Source organism: Rhipicephalus microplus, chromosome 1, assembly GCF_043290135.1.
Source record: "Rhipicephalus microplus isolate Deutch F79 chromosome 1, USDA_Rmic, whole genome shotgun sequence".
NCBI classification, from domain to species: domain Eukaryota; kingdom Metazoa; phylum Arthropoda; class Arachnida; order Ixodida; family Ixodidae; genus Rhipicephalus; species Rhipicephalus microplus.
Window position 1 is genome coordinate 190,993,067 of NC_134700.1, and position 21,988 is coordinate 191,015,054.

A 21,988-nucleotide genomic window follows, 5' to 3' on the forward strand; every position below is an offset into this window, starting at 1 on the left:
GAACCTGCACCACGCCACACACCTCTCCTGACTAAAGCACAGCGATTGGCTGTTTTGCCCATTTATAAGCGGCTAACGGATGAGAAGCTCCTTGCTCGATGCATCAAAGGGAAAACCCAGAATGCATCGGAATCCCTGAACAGCAAAATTTGGCTACTTTGCCCCAAGACTAAGTTTGTCTCCCGAACGGTTGTCGAGACTGCCGCAGCTATGGCAATCCTGTGGTTCAACAAGGGTCATGCTACTTTCGAGCACATCCTGAAAGAGCTCAACATACTGCCATCTAGAGATCTAGTTACTTTCAGTGATTCCCACGATGCGAGGCGCATCAAGAGAATGTCCGAGCGTCTGACAGCAGAAGCAAGGGCCCACCGTCGTCGTGGAGTGAAAAGGGCACGGCTAGAAGAGTGTGCTCGCAAGGACCGGGAGGGCACAACCTATGCTGCAGGACAGTTCTAGTAACTTGCAGTGCTTTTCAAAGTTCTGTTGAACATTATGGCCAAAGATTATGCATTTCTAACAACTCTGTGATAAAAAAAAAAAAAAGGTTTCAAACTTTCAAATGCGTTTTTCTCCTTTTGCAGTTTTGTGTGATCTGTGCTTCTTATACACGCTAGTTCGTATACTTAGAATTGTCATACCTCTATGAAATTTTGCACATAGCATGATGAAGGCCCATAGAGTGCAAGTATCTATTCAGATTGTCAGTGCTGCTTGATTATGTTATTCAAAAATTACATAACATTGAAAGCCCTTGGCAACTAGAGCCATAGTAAATTTTTCTATTTTATTATTGTATCTCACCTTTTTACACACAAAATTTATATAGTTTTTTGCACTCTACAGTTCCAAAGGATCATAGTCAGCTATATCTGCATGCTTTATCTCAAATTTTTATAGGTCAGAATTGTTGCATAACAATGGCCATAATTTTGCAGTATCTGACCTGCAGAAAGAAAAACCAAGCAATCTACATGAAAATAAATGACATATTTGAAAAGAGGAGAAAAACTCTATTAGCATGCCAATTTGTGGTAAATTCAGACTCTTATTAAAGAAAATCGTTTTTCGAGTAGCATCTCCCTTTAATCGAATAAGCACTCAATTTTGAGAGATCATAATATTGTCACAGGTATAAAGAGGTACCTCGGGCACGGGCACAGAAATGACACGGAATGAAGATGACGATGTTGTTGTGGGGCTGTGTATAAACTGCCCTGTTGTCTTGCATTCCTGTGCGCTGTGTGCAATGTTAACTCGACCGGCGTTAAATTATCAAATGCTCCCCATTACAATATATATACACATGAATAAATTGCTACTATGTTTTAACAATAAAACTATAGTACGACCCTATCTTTCCTTCTAGCCAAGCTCTTGTGTTCTGTTCTCCATTGCACTCTTATTGGGGAACTGAAGAACGTGGGGGGAATGCAAAAGGACGCAATGGCCTGAGGGTACCTGTAGTTAGCCCTGTTAGATGGTTCGGCTGAATGCTTTATGCAGCGACCTTTCTTTTTCTCTCGCTTCCTCTCTCCACGTCACGATTTGGTTTGTATCTCTGCACAAGGAAAGGCTTTTCTTTTTTTCTTTCTCTCGCTCACCTGAATGCTCCAGACTACAATGTTCGTTGCGCAGAATCGCTGCGTTGTCAGTCGCTGCGAGAGTTTTTCTTGACCCATTGGCTTCCGCGGCTGGCACTCCGCCGGCCAGGTTGGTGAGGCCAAAAGTGCTTTGACCGGAGAAGCGCCGGCCGCCTAGAAAATGTTTATTTTTTACATTGTTTCATAGATGGCAGCACAGTACTTTGTGTTTGCTTTTTGCTTGGTATATTATCCGCTAGATAGACATAGCTGTCCAGGTTTTAGCTGTTTAAAAATGGTTTTTCTTTCTTCAGAGGCTAAGGGTGCACTATTGTGGGTTTTTAGAAACACGGCATGACGGAAGAAACGCGGTTTGACGGATGAATAAATAGTGAATCTTGTGTTCGACAGTAACAAAGAAAGTGACATTTGTGATGAGGACGATGTTTTGTTTGACAATGGGGACTGCCAAACTGATGAAAGTGGTTGTGATAAAGAAGAGAATCTGTGTTCAGCGGATGCCTCCATGGATGCTTCGCAGAAATTTTCCAAAGAAGTGCAGGATTGAGAACTGGTGAAGGGAAGAAAATAACAGTGTTGAAAAAATGTCGAGCACCTTTTCAATGGCCAACCAGGTATCAAGAGATCCATAGAGCTTCAAGTAGGTGCGAATCCAAGTGCCCTTAAAATGTTCAATGCACTTCTTGGAGAAGAGATTTGGTGAATAATTGCTTTGCACACAAACGCCTTTGAAATGAGAATCAGCGCTCGCATCCCGACCCCTGATGGCATGAAACAACACCATGTGAAATGAAAGCTTATTTTGCCATATGCGTGTTAATGAGCCAAGTGAAAAAGAGCAGCATTCAGTCCTTCTGGTCAACGAGACCTGTCATCAGCACACCATTTTTTGCCACTGTCATGTCGAGACATCGCTTCTGGGCACTGTCACGCTATCTGCATTTCTGCAGCAACAGCATTCCCCAAAATGAAGAGAGGCTCTGGAAGATACTGCCTGTCCTTGTTGTGCATTTCACATGTATAAACGCCTGACGTGATTCTACGCTTGTACCACTTAATGTTGCGTGGATTGAAGAAAGTCCTTCTACTGCATAAACAAAAGAAGTGTAAACATATGGCCTCGCTTTTTTTGGCTGAACACAACATTAATGAGAACTTCTACTACATAAAATTCATATTGCTTTTTTTTTTCGTATCAGTTTCAGCTATTGGCATGCCTCTTTGGTATAACACTTGATTGCCACGCAAAGAGCCTGGGATCGATTCTCACCCGTACTGAAGTTTTTTTGTTTTTTTTTTTTTTTTTTTTTTTGATTGGCAGCGTTTTTTTCTCTCTCTCTATCTCTCTCATGGACAGGATACTGTCTTCTCACTCACAACCGGAGATGCTGACAGCGACGCTAACACCGGAATTTTTGTGAAACAAGCTTGGTAAAGCTATCATGTTCAAATAATATGCGAGGTATCAAATTTGTAAAAATAAGTATATGTAAAGAGACAGCCATTTATCCTACAACTTAATTTGAGAGCATGATCAAAGCACACACTGAAAGGTAGTTATAACCTCCAACAAAAATAACCCGTGAGAGTGACCAGACGATAGAAACCTTTCAAGACCATGTTACTATAGTAGAACTTTTAAATCGGGCGTAGTAAAGTGAATCAATCGCATGTCATCATTTAGTCTTGATTCGGGTAAAAATCAATTATGTTGACCGTGACAGACCTCAAAAAAAAAAACAAAAAAACCCGGTGCAACTCAGAAGGTGCTACCAAGTTTTGCGTCGCGAAGATAGAAAGCTCACTGCCAAACGCAGTCTATGACGTTCAGTGTGAGAATGACGGCATCGTAATGCACTATCGTCATGTTTTGCTGGACAAGAAGTCTTGATCTCACATGGAAAGTGGAAGCCTGCACCGGTACCCATCTGCGCTTGTTCCCAGCAATTTCACACCATATATTGAAGCCGAAATGTGCATAACCAAAGTGCCACTCCCCCCCTCCCTCCCCCCCCCCCCCCCCCCATCCCCGTGTGAACGCATGGCGCCCCTCGAATGCTCAGTTCCCAGTTTGGAGTAGCCACCAGAAATAGAACAGCAAGACAAAAGGCAGTAAGACACAAACGTATGTGCTGCGGTGTTTTGCCAGTGACCACGTTTTGTTACACTTTTTTTCGTATTACAGCAATAGATATTTTTCCCAGTCGCAGTGTTCTCATTTCTGAACCTAGAGCAGGCAACGGTGGCACATTTCTGTGTCACTTCTTGGTGCAGTGAAGTGCACTAAGAGGTAGCCCACCATGAGTGTACTGCATCTGTGGGTAACTTCGTTAAAAATTGAATTAGTGACAACGTGCAAAGAGGGCCTCTAGCATCTCGTATAAGTACTCCTGGAACAGGTGTACCCAAACCAAATGAAAGTGCACTCATTCAGATGAGGTGTTTTCAAGAAGGCTGCTTAGATCATGCTTTACACGGCCTTCTTTCTACATTAAAAGCAATTAAAGGAACTGTCGAGAGGCTTTTCACGAAAACCCCCTGGTTGATGACCTCCTTTGAATTGTGCTTGAAAAGTTGGAGCGGCTGCCACTGCATGTTTTGAGTTATACCGCTCATCATGAGAATGTGTGAGTCATGTTCATGAATATTCGTTTTTTTTTTTTTGCAAGAAAACCAATCAGGAGATTTCTGAAAAGGTAGAAAATGCGAGAAAGGAGGTGAAGTTGCTCCAACATTTTTCACTCTGCTCTCGATTGGTAGCCATCGCGAAGACTCGTCTGATGAACAGTGTGAAGCACGGGTACTGTTTCTTGAAGAAAGTCTTCTATTTTTTTGTAACTCGTAGAAAACATGAGTACTGTTTTTATAGAGCATTTCTGTATTTAAGTAAGTCAACTTGTTTGAGGCTTTTACAGACGTTTTGGGCGGTTTTTCGTCTAGGCCAGAGACTGTGGTTAAAATGCTAGCGGTCGTCATAAAATTTTTACGCTGAAAATGCACATTCACGTAGAATTTCTTGTACTTGAAGGTTAAACCGAATGAAGACAGCACAAATATAGGCAGAACATTGATTCTCTAGCCAGCTTGCAAGTAGCAACACATCCGAGCCAATCTATACAGGAGACATTGTCCAGTCCACAAATGCGACGTGAGAAAATAGACTGGAAACTCATGATGAATGGGTAAGTTGAATAACAGTACAACAGGGAAGCCGGTGCGAAGAACAGCACAGCGAACCGCCGCCGTAGCAGACGATGCGCCGACAGTAGCGCGAGATCAGACTGCGGGGCCGCTAGTTCTCGCAACCGCTGTTCGGCCCATCCTTTTCCGCTGGCGGAGATACGGAGCTTTGAAACTGAGTTTATTCTAGTAACGTTGCACCTAGGTGTGTTGGGGGGAGCTCACAGCAGCTGCGGCTGGTGAGAAAGTGACGTCAACGCGCAGCTGCGACTTAACATACTTGGCACCATTCCAACAACTGCGGCAAGGGGGACGCAGTGTGGCGCGTTAGCGCGGCATTACACAGGCTGGTCAAAGAGCTGCTTCACATCTAGAAAGTGTTTACTCGCATATTTTGTGCTTCCTGACCCGGCCGAGCCAGCTTGCTGTGGCGCACGGAGAAACTGTAGATCTTTGGATTCTTCGAATGGGCGCGGGTCCTGCCGATAAGGCGAGTGCAGTCAAACGGGCTGCGAGCGCGAAGTCGCTTCTTCCGAAGACTCTCCTCAAACATAGTACCTAGAATACTGCGCACAAACACTCAAACCTGTTGACAGATCGCCGGAACTGCTCGAGCGGTTCCCTCTCCATTTATCCATCTCTACCACCGTGTGGATGCACGCTCGCGTCGTGGCACGGATCACCTTCGGCACCAGAAGCATGCAAGGGCTTGTTGGGCCTGTTGCGCCAACTGTTCCCCTCATTCTCTACGTCCATGCTGCAATGCATGCTTGGTGGATTTTGGAAGTTTAGGCTCCGCCATTCGTCCGTCGTGTCTTTACTGTTGTCTTGCAATGGGCTACAGTAATTAAGTATACAGCAAAATTTAAGCTCGCTGTTGTAAAATTTATCTAAAATAAAAATAGGAATCGTGCCACTGCCAAGCACTTCAGCGTGAAGTTCTCCAGTGTGTGACGATCAGCGCGATCGGTATAAGAAAAAAAAGAGCGCACGCTTGCTGATTCAAGCTTCCTGCTGTTGAAGAACTTTTCAATTATGTGGGAATGTTTAGGTCCTCTGGTATCGCTGTGTTGTGAGACTTAGTTTCTTTCAGCATTAGTTTCTTCCAGCATTGTCGAGAACAGCGTCGAGAAAATCGGACATTCGAAATGCTGGACAGAACCTAAGGCGATGCACTTTGAAAGGGCGGTGGCAGCGGCCGCAATGATGATTCTCAATCAGGCCTCTCGACCAACTGCTTCGATCAGACCTTGCGTGACTGGATCTGACTGGTTAAATTACATGCTAATTCGTACACTTCATTTGTGGTCCAATTTATTTAATTTTTGTTTAATGTATATACTTTGTGCGTTAAGACTATTGCACATTATTTCGTATACATTTGCGAAATCCCCGTGTAATTTGCAGACCCCCTTCCTGGAGCCCCAGAATCGCAAAAAGTGTGCAAATCATGCGAGTAAATACGGTAGTACATTGCACTACCGTAAAAAACGGAATATAGGTTGGACAGGAATGTTGGTCGACCCCTCAAACTTCGAATCTCTAGAACAGAAGTTTGAAAAAAAATTGCAAAGTATTGTGGTGCACCCTTACCTTGATAAATATACGACACAACCAGCTGCACTGTGGTGACATTTTTTTTATTTGGACACTAATCTTACGTAGTTAAATGCCTGAATGCCACAAAGGGCCTTCTGGCATTTCAGCCAGAAATCACTCAGACTCATTCATACTTGAGTCGGACAACGCCTGCTTCTCACTAGTAATGTCCCAGTGTGCATTGTCCGCCATTCCATGCAATGTGCTGCTGATGCAGCATTTGGGGGAAGACTTGCACACCATCTCTTCTGCGAGAGATTTCCATCCTGACGACACCAAGCCACTAACGGTCGCAAGCGGTGGACGTCGTAGGCGGCCAGCGAGGGTCCTGGGATTCTTGCCCAGCATCCACTCATTGCAGAGCTTGTGCACGTGATCTTTAAGGGGTTTATTTAGCACTTTATCTAGTGGCTGGAGGATTGATGTTAGTCTGCCAGGGATTATGACAAGGTCCGTCTTGCCATTGGACAGGGCTTCTTTTCCATCGGCCATCAGGTGGCCTTGAAATGCGTCGAGGACCAACATGCTCGGCCGCTGAGAAAGCGCACTGGGTCACCCATTCCACATGAGCCAGATCTACTCAAGCGTGAGGGACCCATTCATGAGCACTTTTTCGTTCGCTCTCACAATCACATCCAAGAAAAGTCTTCTTTCAATAGCCCTTTCCTCTTGAAAATTATATAATGGGGCAGCTTCCTTCTATAGGCTATGCACGCGAGCATCACTGTAAATTGCGAATGCTTGTTGCCCGTTGTCAAGAGCTTCACTTGCTTTGATCCTATTACTGTCTCAATCGTTCTTCACATGCTTTCATCCTATTACAGTCTCAATCGTGTTCGAGGGCATACAAAACCAGATCGGAGTTTTGTCAGCGTTGTCCATGTGTCTCATCACATAGCAATGCTGCCGATGAAGCTCTATGACGAAGCGCTGATACTCGACCAACTTGTGATAAAAATCTTCGGGCTGTTTATGGCACACGAAAGTGCACCGTTGCAGTGCAAACCCTTCCATTTCGTGAATAGGTGCGCCCACAATGGCGAGCCTTGTAATTGTGCTCTCATTAGCCCAGAGTCGCGTGCTATCTTGAGAGCTTTCGCGCGGATGTACTGCAGTCCGTCCACGAAACGAGAAGTTTTTTTTTTTTGGTTGCTGCAGGATGTGATGCACTGCTTTTTTCCTCCAGTATCGGACGTTTTTCTCACTGAATTCTTGCTGCGCCGCCAGGTTGCCGTGCACTTAGGCATACTTAACAACTTCTTTCTTAAAGCCTATCATGAGCTGCTGTCAAGTACCACTCATTTCTGAAGGAAACAGAAAAAAAAAACAGGATAACAAAAAAAAAATGCGATGTCCAACGGTGCTGCTGATTCTCACAATGGCAATGAAAGCTTCTAACTTCAGCTGCCCATTTTTGCAGAACTTCCACATTTTTTTCTGCCAATGACCGGTATATGACAAGGGTGGACTACATTCATTGCATTTTTTTTTTAATTTGACCTATTTTTCAGTTTTTATGGTACTTTGAATAATATTCTTACATGAAAGTGTGTAACTTTTTTTCTTTTATATATGCTATTATATATGCTATTATATATGCTATTATATATGACCTATATATGCTATTTTTCAATTGGATCAGCTTGCATATATCTGTACTTTTATATGTACCAAACTTTTGCTTTTGAATGTAAAAAGCAACACACAAAAAGGGTTGTAGATTTATGTGGCTTTTTTGTTATTTCTCCCGGTGAAGTGAAACAAAACACTTTTTTCTTTTCGTGTTCGTGCAGGCTAGACTATGGGGGACCGTCCCGAGAGTTCTTTTTCCTGCTGTCGCGGGAGCTCTTCAATCCATACTACGGCCTGTTTGAGTATTCGGCCAACGACACGTACACCGTACAAGTGAGCCCCATGGCAGCCTTTGTGGACAACCAGCACGAGTGGTTCCGCTTCAGTGGTCGGGTTCTTGGCTTGGCTCTGGTGCACCAGCACTTATTGGATGCCTTTTTCACTCGGCCGTTCTACAAGGCCCTGCTGAGGCTGTGAGTATTGCTCTTCTTCGTAATGTTACCAGGCACAGAGCATCGACAGCACTTGAAGTGTAGACCAAAGAGCAGGGGAAAGGTGTGTAAGAGTAGAAATAGTGTCGTAGAAAGTTGCTAGTACTAATGCTGTTGTTGGCGTCTATGGACATAAGTTCTGTTGTAATGGCAACAATAGTGTAGGCAAACCTAAATATGAAATAGAGCGATCGTGGAATAATGTAATGCTGTTAAATCTTGATAATATTGAACTTCAGTATTACCGAGTTTCAATGTAATGAAATACTTTCAATGTAATGAAATACTTCACTTTTTTATTGAGATTTTCACAGTACGCCATGTATCTTTAACCTTTGCATAATGAAGAGTGTTTTGTCTGTAATTTCAAGTTTCACTGCTGCTGCAGTTGAAAACAGGCAATATATTGAAGCTGCTCCTGGCACGAACACTCCGTAAAAATGTCATCAATTCGTGTGGGCATTGCAAATAAAAGTAGTCTGTTGCTTTCTTCATTCTTTCTTACAGATGTGACTGTCTTCTGTATTCTGAATGTGTTCTGTAAGATTTTTATTTCTTTTTATTTTCTTGAATATTTGTGCTGTCTCTGCTTGCCTTGTAGAGGTGTCTGCAGACTTCTGTCAAGTTCCTAGTTTAAAGTGACTATTATTTGCGGTCTCCTCCTTAAATGATGGAAATGAAATATATATTATTATTATTATTATTATTATTATTATTATAGTTGTAACACGTCATTTTTGCACCGTACTTAGAACAAAATTGGTGTTATCTCTCTGTGCACTTGAGTATGATTAGTATGTGCTACTACACTAATGTGTTTCCAGTTGTTGCCATTATCACTCAGATAAAAGTATTGTCAATACTTGCATTAGATATTCATTATTTGGCCAACCAGGAATCTAACTGATACAGAATGAAGGCATGCCACTTTGCATCTAGGCACGTGGCAGGACTGTTCAGCTAGACTAGTTCTCTCATACGTTGGAAACAGTAGTTTCTTCATTTTGAGGCAAAGTAGGCTTCCACCAATGGCGAGCGCCATGTTATGCGGAACAACATGCAATAAGAGAAGTCCAAATTTTTATGTTCCAGTGAAATGGGGTTTCGTGCAATCGTACACGTTATGCTTTCCATGCCGTTTCGTATGCAGACCTTGCTCACTGAGCGACTTGGAGTACCTGGATGCGGAGTTCCACCAGTCATTAGTGTGGCTCAAGGAGAACGACATCACCGATATGGGCCTTGAGCTGAGCTTCTCCGTCGTTGAAGAGGTGGCTGGTCATGTGCTAGAGCGCGAGCTGAAACTCGGCGGCCGCTCTGTGTCCGTCTCCGAGCGCAACAAAAAGGAGTACATCGAGCGTATGCTCAAGTGGCGCCTCGAGCGGGGAGTCGCCCAGCAGACCGAGTGCCTTGTGAGGGGATTCTACGAAGTGAGTGTAACAGGGCTGTATAACTCTATGGCGATAGCTTTTGTGGGCTCCTTCCTGGCTTAAAATTGCTCATCATTGGATTGTCAGCATTTAAGCTATTGCAGAATATTTAAAGAAATAGCCTTTTAGTTAGTTATCGCCTTACATGTGCAAGTCGCAGAATCGCAGCTCGTGCATGTTGGACAGTTCTGCTTAATTACCCTCCACACACGTAATGTCGTCCTCCCCCTTTTTTATTTTTTAAGATGATGTAATGTGATGTGCATTGACTTGTATGGACAGCACTTTTTGGAAACATATCGGAAAGCTACAAATGGCTGAAAGCTAGCCTACGCTAAATTGATGATATTCAAAGCCACCAATCTGCATAATATGTCCTTTCTCAATTGAAATTTAATTTATATCTGCTGCTGACATTTACATATAAATTATATGGCCTCAAGAAAGTACTTGTCTCTGTGGTTTAATTTTATTCGCATAGCATATCTACAGTTGAGTTGGACCTTCAATACAATAACAGTGAAAAGTCATGTATAATCAAACTATTTTGTCTTTTCCTATTTAATCGGTATGAAAAAAATATTGGAAAAATTTAAGGTATAAAATTTGATTGGTCTGTATTCATTTGACCTGTAATAGCACGTGCGCTTTTTTATCCTTGCTTAAAGAAAAGCAGTGTGCAAGCATCAACTCATGGGAGTGAATGAAGTACACTCAAACCTCGATATAAGGAATCTGGATATAACAAAATGTTGGTTATAACGAAGGAAATGATGAAATAATCTTGCAATAGATATAGTGTTAGGAATATATCTTCATAACAAATTTCCGGATATAACAAACTTAATTTTTGCATAAGATAATGAGGTTAGAGTGTAGTATCATATTTGGCCTGTAGCTTAACGTTGGTTCAAGATGGGGTTGGAGGTTCATAGATTGGTCATGGTGTTTACCTTCAGTGTCCCTTTGTTTGCCAGAGGTATGCACGATATAAAATTGGCTAAAATTGACATTTTCTCTATGGTTACGTTTTTCATCTTCAAAAGGTTGTTGACTCCCGCCTGGTGTCAGTGTTTGATGCCCGAGAGCTAGAGTTGGTGATTGCCGGCACAGCAGAAATAGACACAGCAGACTGGCGGAAGAATACGGAATACCGATCGGGTGAGTGAAAATCTGTTTCGCTTGAACCTGTTTATATCACGTACGCACGGGGTAGCAGTTCTTGTTCATTATATGTGTCGTCTCTCATGAGCAAAGTACCGAATCCTCAATTTCTGGTCAGCCCCTATTTTTATGCCACCTCCCTGCTGTCTCTCTTACATTAGTGGAGATACAATTATTTGTTAGGCTAGCAGACACAAGCATCAGACAGCACTGATGCTGTTGTTGTCATAGTGGTGGTCACCCTAAACTGTGAATCTCGAATGAGACGTTTTGCGGTGCAGGCTACCACGACAGCCACCCCGTCATCCAGTGGTTCTGGATGGCCATTGAGAAATTCGACAACGAGCGCCGACTGAGGCTGCTCCAATTTGTCACGGGCACCTCGAGCATCCCGTACGAAGGCTTTGCTGCCCTGCGCGGAAGCAACGGACCTCGAAAGTTCTGCATTGAAAAATGGGGCAAGCCGACTAGCCTGCCAAGGTATGCACCTCTGTGCACTTGTCACTCCTCTCTTGCCTGCTTTCAAGGGCTTGTTAGATACCGCCCCTTTGTCACTAACTGAAGTCAGAAGAACTCCATGTCATTTGGCTTTTAAGTTTATGTTTGACTGTACTAGTGTCTTTTGTAGCATTGAGAATATTTTAACTTCTGACTATTTTTTAACACTGTTTGCTATTGTATTCGATTTGCGCTGAAATTTTACTATTTAAGCTATTTGAACTATGGAAAATAAGTATATAACACTGTGATAACAGAAATTCTGCAGTCAGCATGCTTGGTCGTGTGCTTTGGAGTGCTGGGTGTGAAACTGCTAGCCACTACCATCGGTGCTCAGAGAAATCTGCGTGGTGGGATTGGCCGGAGAATCTACTGCCGATGAGCAAAATGCCCATTCATTATTCTGAGAAGCCAGGGGGTGACACCATTCGTTGCTTGGGACAAAGCACGTTGTGACTTCATCGCTTTTGCTTGTCCACTAGCGCCATGTTTTTGTTCACTAAGTTCAGCTTCGTCTTGTACAACGGCGCCGTGAGAAGAGTTAGGCCTAGCCTCGACTGCGAGTAGTAAGCTTGGTTGCAATCTGCGTGAAGTCCGCTGTAACGTTGTGGTTTTTTTTTTTTTTTTTTTTCGCACAACGCGCAGGTTCAATTTGGGAGGTCCAAGGAGCCACCTTAGGACACTTCCCAAGAGAAAAGTTCACTTGATGCAAACATTTAATAACAATAGCTTGAGAACACTTAACCCAAATATAACAAGTCCTATCTCTCGAATACAGTTCCCAAGGAATATAGAAGCTGAATATTATTCCCTAAACAAAAGTCCTAAGCACGCAGTTCCTATACACAGAGTGTGTCTCGGAACGTCAAAGGAGTGGCATCTCACCCATGTCTTTGCATAGGAGCTTGGGCACAAAGCACGGGGTCGATGCAGTTGTCGTCGTAGTTGGCATCGGCGCTGGGCAGCTACACGAACCGTAGGAGAAGCAGCCTTCCTAGGCTGCCGGTGGACGCTGCACAAGCTGACGCTGAACTTCACGCACTGGCCTCGAGGTAGAGTCCCAGCCGGGCAGCCCTGCCTGAGCTCGAGCCTGAAGATCGACAGCTCAGACTTGTCCACGGGCACGGGAACGTCAGCGCAGCCTGGTAGTCATGGAGCCTTTCAGATCACCAGACGATGGAGGTATCAGCCTTGGCTCGGGTCCGAAACCCGACCGCCATGATGCACGGCTTGTCTTCCTCTGGCCATCGCTGCGACTCTTCTTCTTCTCTGTCTCTCGCGTGCTTCAAACAACGATGCGTCTGCGTCGAAATGCCGCTTCAGTCATTTCTTGTTATTTATTAACATTCGTGTCAGCTTCTTCCTTGCCGACTTCCACCTTAGTTCATGGCTGCACTTCAAGTTCCGCTCGCCCCGTTTCAAGTTCCACGCACTCCAACCACTTTCAGTTCCGCGCACTCCATCACAGAGGCCCCTATTCATTTAAATTTTTTTTTATAAAAAAACTGCTGTTAAGTGTGCATCACATATTCACTACATATATGTCCTCCACACAGTTCACTAAACATCCTCCCGATGTCCACATTTGGAAACACTAAATACACTCAATTGGACTTCAAAGTTCTGAAAATCAATATGGACCTGTTGCACACACCGCTATTTTGTACTTATGTACACTGTCATGGAAAACTGTAAATCATGCCGCCCTGCAGATTGCATGTGGGTTTATAATCTCAACTATATACAAGAGATACCCTTCCGTGTTCTACAATCAAGATCCAAAAAAAGCCGCCGGTAATTTCAGCTTGACACTCAAGTTATAGCGTCCCACATAAGATGCGAAACAGCCCTTATCACCTTGCTGGAGGCAAGAATGTAATGGCCATAAAAGAATCCTTCACAGTAGGCTCACCTGTACCTACAACTATGGAACATCAGTTGCTCGACCATCCAATTGCTAGCGTTGATGCAGGATTGTCTGCCATACTGTTGGACGCGTTGCCTCCAAGCACGCCAGTACCACAGCGCCTGAAAGACAGCATAAATGCCTTGCTTGCACTCGTAGGCCATTAATGGTCCAGGTGTCATAGAAGAAGTGACCTGCTCAGCGTAAGGCAGCATAGAGCACAAGTTTCCTTCCTCACTGCTTCAATAGCACTGAACTGGGAAAATAAGACTTTCTTCGGATTTCCTTTCTCTCAGTTCAGCTGTATGTCCACTTTGCTCTTCAGCATGACTAACACTTTATTCTGTGTCATCTCGGCTACTTTCGTCATCATAGAATGAGTACGGAACTTGAGACTCCATTTTTTGTTCTTCAATTAGTGCTTCCGCACTCTGTTTCAGTTCTCTCGGGCAATTGGTTACTGCGCTACCGCGAGACATTAATTTCATTCCAACTTGAGAAGGCTTGTTTATGGGGTATTCTACCATACCCACGTCATCCACTACCGCAGCTTGTGCTACACAGCATACGGCCAACGACTGGCTTTCTGTTGCACTCTGTATAACTGAAGACTCGGCATCTTCACTAGCCCATACATTAGAGCTGTCTCGCAGCGTATGTGCTACCGAAGTCAATGCGTCTTTGATTGCACATTTGCAGATGGCCACATGACTTGCGAATGGCCTTGAGCCTTTTTCGTGGCTAATTCGTCATAGCCTCTGTCTCTTTCGGACCTGAGATGATCACTGGGCTACCTCGTACTAATTAGTGCCTGGCTGCCAGTCTCTCTACCATGCTTTAGCTGAGAGTCATTCTCTACCGAAATGCTATGCAAAGGTTCCAGGTCATTCACCCCCAAAAGGGCACAACTCACTTTGATCGAACGTTTCTTCTCCGCAGCTGAACACTGACATACCAGTTCTCTTCGTTCCTAACTGCACTTTTGATACCTCTTCAAACTCGAGTTTTTGCAGAAGGGCTTTCTGCTTCAGTTCCTCACGCGCTAACTGTACCGTCAGCACTCTCTTTTGTTGTTCTCGTTCGGCAGCCCTCATCTCAAAAGTGCGCGCTTCGCGTTCCTCGACCCATGCCTTCAACTCTGCGCCTTATAAACCTATAGGTAACGCCAAGGCCGTAAACTCAGCCGCACTCATCTTTCAAGCTATCTTGGACTAGCGAACCAGGTTTGCAAACGGCCTCGTCCTGTTGCTGCGGACACCAATGTAACGTTCTTTTTTCGCACAACGCGCAGGTTCAATTGGGAGGAGCCACCTCAGGACACTTCCCGAAAGATGAGTCTGTCTGAAGCAATGAGAACACTCAACCCATATATCACAAGTTCTATCTCTCGAATACAGTTCCCAAGGAATATAGAAGCTGAATATTATTCCCTAGACAAAAGTTCTAAGCACGCAGTTTCTATACACAGATTGTGTCACGGAACATCAAAGGAGTGGCGTCTCACCCACGTCATTGCCTAAGAGCTTGGGTGCCAAGCACGGGGTCGATGCAGTTGTCGTCGTAGTTGGCATCGGCACTGGGCAGCTACACGAACCAAAGGAGGAGCAGCCTTCCTAGGCTGCCGGTGGACGCTGCACAAGCTGACGCTGCACTTCACACACTGGCATCGAGGTAGAGTCCCAGCCGGACAGCCCCGCCTGAGCTCGAAGATCGACAGCTCAGACCTGTTCACGGGCACGGGAACGTCAGCGCAGCCTGGTAGTCCTGGAGCCCCTCAGGTCATCGTACGATGGAGGTATCAGCCTTGGCACGGGTTCGAAACCCGACCGCCCTGATGCGTGGCTTGTCTTCCTCTGGCCACCGCTGCGACTCTTCTTCTTCTCTGTCTCGTGCATGCTTTGAACAACACTGCGTCTGTGTCGAAGTGGCGCTTCAGTCATTTCTTGTTATTTATTAACATTCTTGCCAGCTTCTTCCTTGCCGACTTCGAACTTGGTTCATGGCTGCACTTCAAATTCCACTCGTCCTGTTTCAAGTTCCACGCACTCCATCACATCCGCCAAGGTAAATTGCAAATACAGAGAGCTATCCCACAGGGATCTTCATTTCGAGGTCTGAACTGCCGGTAACTGAGATCTCCCACTGAGGACCTTTGATTTCCAAACCTCTAGCAGCTCTCTGGCAGCCAGAGCTAGCCAGTGGGTCAGCAAGCTCGTTGCGGTCAGGACAGGCAACAGCATCGTGGTCACATGTGTGGGAAACCCGAGACAACCCTGAAGCTGCCCGAAGATTGGAAAATCGAATGCTTGGCAGCCAGCGTAAACGTAAACAAACGCTACCATCGTCGCAGCAAAAGAAACATTGCGCTGCGTGCGCGTTGGTTTTTTCTGCATTGTCCGGTTGAAATTATGTGGCTAGGTTTGCCGAAAAGCTGAAAGAGTATCTTCGAGCACATGCATTTGGGTTACAATGGTTCGTTGACAAGATCACGCACAACTTGCCCCATCGGCAAACAAAACAGTCAGCAGGCACACGGTGCCTCAAGAACTATGCAAGTTGAGCGGCCACACTGCTGGCAGCTCAGCAAGCCCACATCTACTTAGTACGTGTAACATTCACTGCACAAAACAACACAATATATCGCTATAGTGATCATGTCCCAAAAAGAGCCCGAGGATATTTTTGCTCAGTTATCGTGTAGTATATGTCGCAAACGTGCATTGACCAACTTGCATTTTAGTCTCGATTGCAAACGTTTGGCGGTATCGGCACCGCCAGTACGCGTCATATTTTAAATAAACCTCTGTATGACGTGTTTTAGACTTGTTTGGGCATTTGCCTGCACCGCTTTTTCAGTTCTAAACTGCACTTCCAAAATATCATGCAACTCGGCTTTGATTTCAGCTACTATAGGTCATAACTGTACATACTGCACTGCATTATTACTTGGAGGTGAAAAATACAAAGCCGACGATGAAATAGGCAACAAAAGGATGTACAGTAGGCTTGTGTGAAAGGTGAATTTTGGGTTTGTTTGGTCGAATAGTATATTCATGACATATTATAAGGGAAAAGGGGCCTATTTTATTTGTCATGATCAAACAAACCTGCACAATATTTTTTTTATAAGTTGTTGCAACACCTGTGCAAATAGCATTTTTTTTTTTTTTTTGCATGAAAGGAAATGGAAGCATTGTTGAATAGTAGCAGGATTTGACCCTCGATAGAACCCTAGTGAAATATGTTATGTCTTAAACTTCAGGATATGCGTTTTCACGGCGCATGCTACTTCACTGCAGTGAAACCACTTTTACCAGAAGTTACATGCGAACTACCCTATTTACTCGCGTAATCTTCGCACTCATATAATTCTCGCACCACCCACATCGCCCAAAAAAATACGATTTCTTTTCATTTCCTCGAGCACCCCTGAAAATTGCCGCAACAATGTTGTTTGCTCGTTCCAGCCACTGATGATGATAGCGCGTGCCATCTGGTGCCATCTCCTAAACATAGAGCGTACAATTATTGCACAGTGATTCAACCTAGTCTAATGCAAGCCAAGCCAAAGTCGCAAGTGGGCGTACCCAGCATTGCGGATTGTTTTGTGCGTTGTGTCCGTAATGTTTTTACGTTATGGGGCGATACAGAAACTACTCGGCTGCTTTCAAGTTGAAAGTGATTGATCATGCACTAAACAACGGCAACAGGACCGCCGGTAGGCCCTTCAGAGTCGACGAGTTTTGTGTTCGCTGCTGGTGACGGCAGCTGAAAGCCACCAAGACGCGGGCCTTCCGTGTGGCTGAGACTGGGATTGATAGTAAACTTTATTTCGTCAGAAGGCAACTGCGTATGATTCCGTTGAATGGCCATCAGCCCAATGCTGATGTTCTATGCTTGCCTTTTGTCGGTTCCGGTTGAGCCACGAACGCTACCGCAATGCCCACAAGCTTAGCGTATGATATTCTAATTTTCGACTATTTGCTTGGGCCTTTTGTGTCTCAAATAAATCTTGCCTTGTGTTGAACCTGTGCTTTTATTATTGAGGTAAGTATTAATTAGCACTTCTCAAGGCTTGCTGTTGGTTGCTAGCATGAGAATCCCAATTTGCGGTCACTTCATTTTCTTTTTTTTGCTCTGTACGTTTTTGTGGAAAGTTTTCCCCACGTAATTATCGCACCTCCCAACTTGACATCAGTTTTCCGCCAAAAAAAATTGCGAGGATTATGCGAGTAAATATGCTAATACGCATCTGAATATGTGTTTTCACAGCTTACCACCCTTCTACTGCGCTGGAACAACCATTACAGGGTGTACATGCGGATTAGTATGCATCTATTTGTTCAGTCGAATAATTCAAAATTTTTGATAATTCAAATTTTATTCGAATCGAATTTGGATACCCGATTACTTGCACAAGCCTAATGTACACATTTCTGAATTCATTTTCATTTGTTTTGTATTTTTTCCTCGCGTCGATGCATTTTAGCGTAACATATTATCATGAGTACCATATATGCTGACTCATAGATCGAAATACGCTCGCACGCCGTTCGAGACCAGCGAGCATCACACACTTAAAGACAACTGTCGCAATCTCTATTGTTCTATTGGGGCAAGACCGAGTAGTCAACTTTTTGAGAGGTTCACTTGCGCAAACATACGATGGAGCGAGCTAGTTGGACCACAATCATCTTCGCTAAGTATACAAAAGCAGGTATACTACTACGTATACTACTACGAAAAAAGTAACACGAAAGTTGTCTCCATGCATATGAGCGTGTACGTAACCTTTGAGGCATGTGCACGACGGAATTAGCTGGCAACAGCCGCATTGCTCATGCAAGGAAGCTTCACTGGAAACTTCACTAAAGCACTGAACAATAGCTTCAAACGCTCGCCACTACTCGTAATCGCCCCGTCTCGCATGGCGGAACAGGCTTTAGAAGATAACACCACGCGTAATGACAAATGAAGGTGCACTCTATAAAGGTTGAGTGCATATCTTATCTTTTCTGCGTCTGCTAGCCCAAAACCTGCCTAAAGCTTTCCAGAGAGCTTCCACGACTAAGTCATCTTGGACGCTGCCCCGCCATAGTTGGTCTTGTGGCTAAGGTACTCGGCTGCTGACCCGCAGGTCGCAGGATTGAATCCCGGCTGCGGGGGCTGCATTTTCGATGAAGGCGAAAATGCTGTAGGCCCGTGTTCTCGGGTTTTGGTGCACGTTAAAGAACCCCAGGTGGTTGAAGTTTCCGGATCCCTCCACTAGGATGTGTCTCATAATTATATGGTGGTTTTGGGGCCCCACATATCAATCAATCAATGTCCTCGATGCTGCTGGTGGCTCTCAGGCCCCCCCCGCAGGTAGCCAGAACCATCCAACTCGAGAAAAACGAACGCCGACCGCAAGTGCGCCCCGGGGGAGGGATGGAGCTGCCCGAGAAAAACGAGCACACTCTGGCTGGTTGTGGCAGCCCGCGGGTAGCCAGAATTAAAAAATCGAAGAGCCCCTGTGCCGAGGCATGCATTCACGATCAGCGCGGCACACTATTGTATTCTGATTATTGAGGTTCTGCTCGTAGGTGCCAAACTAAAGCATAAATATACTCTGAAGGGATCGTTGAGCCATGCACACAGATCGAGTGTGATCGCATAAATAAGTATTGTGGACAGTTGTGACCTTGCGACACACAAGCAGCAGACTACACTCTCTCAGAGCGAGGATGGGGCCAATGGGAATTTGTGCTAGAGCAATGAGGCAGATGTGGCCAATCGAAAGCCTCATATAGAACCTTAAACATTTGCTTTTTGTATGCTTGTTTTTGAATGGAGGACATAGCTGCTGTCGGAAATTTGAAGACAGAAAAGTGTCTTTTCGATGAGCCCAGTATAGTGGCACCAGGTTGCGCCATTGCAAAGCTATAATTGTTTTTTTAATGTAATTTAGAATATGCTGAAAGATTCTTTGCACCTTCTCTCATTTTACTTCCGAGAATTCGAAAAATATCTGTGAAATATTAGAAAAATATTCAATTCTATTCTCCCTGAAACTTCATTATTTGAGTGCGCTTCGCACCCAAATTATTGCTATTTGTAAAGCTATAGTATTTAGGTATAATAACTTTTCTTTGCAAAGTTCAAAACAGTTGCCCCCACTTTTTCTGCTGTCCAGGGCTCACACCTGTTTCAACAGGCTAGACTTGCCCCCATATTCATCGTTCGATATGCTCCACGAGAAGCTGCTGCTGGCCGTTGAAGAGTCGAGCACGTTCGGCATCGAGTAAGTCATTAGAGACATAGCGGAAGTGCTGCCGGAGGTGTCCACCGCACCTCCAAACATCATGGCAAAGCACGGCGCTCGCACCATATCTGCCATCATTGTTCCTTGGTGAGGGAAGTGGTTGCCATGTTTGCTGCGAATTCTTCGGGAAAGCCATCCACCCGGACGACAATCCCCTTGTGAGAGCAGCCTCGGCCTTGTAAAGCATGCCGGGAAGTTGTTGTTTTCACTGTGTTCTTTCCTTTCTTTTTAAATTTGGTCAATACAGAAGCCAGCTAACGAGGGCTAAGTTGACAGCTACAGCCCTTTTGAAGCTTGGCACTCCCGACGATGCACTTAACGCGCACAAGTCGCCTTGCGGTCATCCTTCACTTCGTTTCACACTTGAACCTTGATTGCAAAAGGCTTTTGGCTTCTGTGAAAGCTGTGCCTTAAGTTTGGGTAGTAGTGCGCACAAGATATTTATGTGCTTCGTTTAGTCTTAAAATGTGATCAGTGTATAGGATTTTTTTCATGGGAAGTAAACAAGTAGAAAAGATTGATGTTAACAGCGCTGCGCCAAAATTTTTTCGCGGGGTGCGAAAAAAGTGGGTTTGCAGATCATGTTCAGGTTTCCTGCATGAAGTCATCGTTACAGTTGTGCAAGATGCCCCTTCTCCTCCTCTTCTTCTTCTTCTTTTTTTTTTTTTAACCTGCCAAGTGGTTGATGCCAAGAAAGGAATCTGCCATAGGATCTGCATGTTATGCCGTTGCAGTGAACAGGGGTGTCAGGTGGAAGGCGTTGCCCAGTTTTGCTGCGCCATCTTGCGAGAGGCAACTACTCATTCGCAGTAACGCTCTTTTGTACATCTCGGTATGTTACAAGGAATAATGTCCAATGTCTGCAGTGCTAGGAGTGTCTGGATGATGATGCTGACCAATTTAGATTATAAGTGTTTGAATAATTGCATACCGGTTTGTGCGTGTAATGTTGCGTGCACTGCCTCTGAAAGCCACGCAGTGATTTTGTCAATTATAGTGTACCGACAGCTGTTGTCAACGCCAGCTGATGCAGTAGAGAAGTTCCTGAGGGTGGCGCAGTCATTTTATCATTGAACAGTGTGTGTATGCGTTTTAGGTCTACATTATTTAGCACAAAAAGCAGTGTTGGTTTTTTATTTATTTATCGTACTTCTCAGGGCACCATTCAGTGAAGTGTTAATACCATTAACAAGCTATTTTAGTGCATTTTACTGTGAAGCTTTTGCGCCAGTGCGAAGCGAGCTTGCACCACTTTTTGTATAGTATTGACAAGGTGTTTCTTTCCTTTATTGTTGAGAGCACTCGTTATTTTATACAGCTTACTTAGCTCTTCAGAGAGCTTCATGCCTAACCAGTTATCTAATCATTGTTTTAGGAATATATATATTATGATTATTAACATTATTCGAGTATTTTATGTTGCGCAGTATTGTACAATTGTGAATTACAAACGCAACGTTGGGTTGTCCTGTCAGGAATGCTACTCTGTGTTTTGTTAGTATTATTATTATTACTGTATTGAACACATTGTGATAGGTTTATTACAGTGTGGTTGGTTAGGACTGTAATAATAATTTTTTACCGGGCTACTCGTTCCAAAAAATGTTATGTTGGCATAACCGCTCTCAACGCACCTTAGCTTTCCGGTTTTCTGCCTTGCGCACACAGTGAGTGTTCTCGTTTTTTCAGGTGATGCAGTTTGTCCCGTGTGTGCCAGCTCCTTTTGGCCTTGTTACGTGTCTGCTGTCATGTTGTGTTTCATATTATCGCTTCACCTTTCCAACACAAAGGGTACCAACAGAATTTCTGTACTGCTAATCGATATCTTGTAAATTTGTGTGGAAAAGCTTCATTTGCGTTTCTTGCACTTTGTAGACAGTTGCACCTACTATTTATTTATTATTTTGTGGAGGCAAGTGGCGAGATAAGAACAACAAAGTGGACTGTGTTGTGGACCTCGACGCCTTTGACGATGACGTCAACAAGCTTCTCAAAGTGGTTTCAGTGGCTGCGGACATTGCGCTACACTGTTGCGCTACATGCAAGATCCAAGCGTTTAGATGCACATAGATTTATTCAAGGAACTAGAGAGCTATTTTTCGATTGGCTGTTTGATTTTTGAAGCCTATATTCGTTACCCTGTGCACTGGCTATTCTCGGAGTTGTCGTGCCATGGATGATGTTTGTATTAGTCGAGTGTTGCGTGTTTAGTGGCCTCTCGTGCAAAAAAAGTGTGACAAGCC

The 21,988-nt window shown here is 44.3% G+C and overlaps 1 protein-coding gene across 3 annotated transcripts in view; it reads left to right on the forward strand.

Moving 5' to 3' along the window:
• The window catches only part of LOC119178388 (E3 ubiquitin-protein ligase HECW2-like), a 77,171-nt gene extending 56,877 nt beyond the window's left edge, over positions 1–20,294 (forward strand). For all 3 annotated transcript variants that reach the window (XM_037429591.2, XM_075889109.1, XM_075889104.1), the window contains exons 21-25: positions 8,177–8,428; positions 9,597–9,876; positions 10,923–11,037; positions 11,322–11,520; positions 19,617–20,294. In XM_037429591.2, the coding sequence (XP_037285488.2) occupies positions 8,177–8,428; positions 9,597–9,876; positions 10,923–11,037; positions 11,322–11,520; positions 19,617–19,728 (958 nt within the window). In that variant the 3' untranslated portion in view covers positions 19,729–20,294. The remainder of the gene's footprint in view (positions 1–8,176; positions 8,429–9,596; positions 9,877–10,922; positions 11,038–11,321; positions 11,521–19,616) is intronic.
• Positions 20,295–21,988: the final 1,694 nt, after the last annotated feature.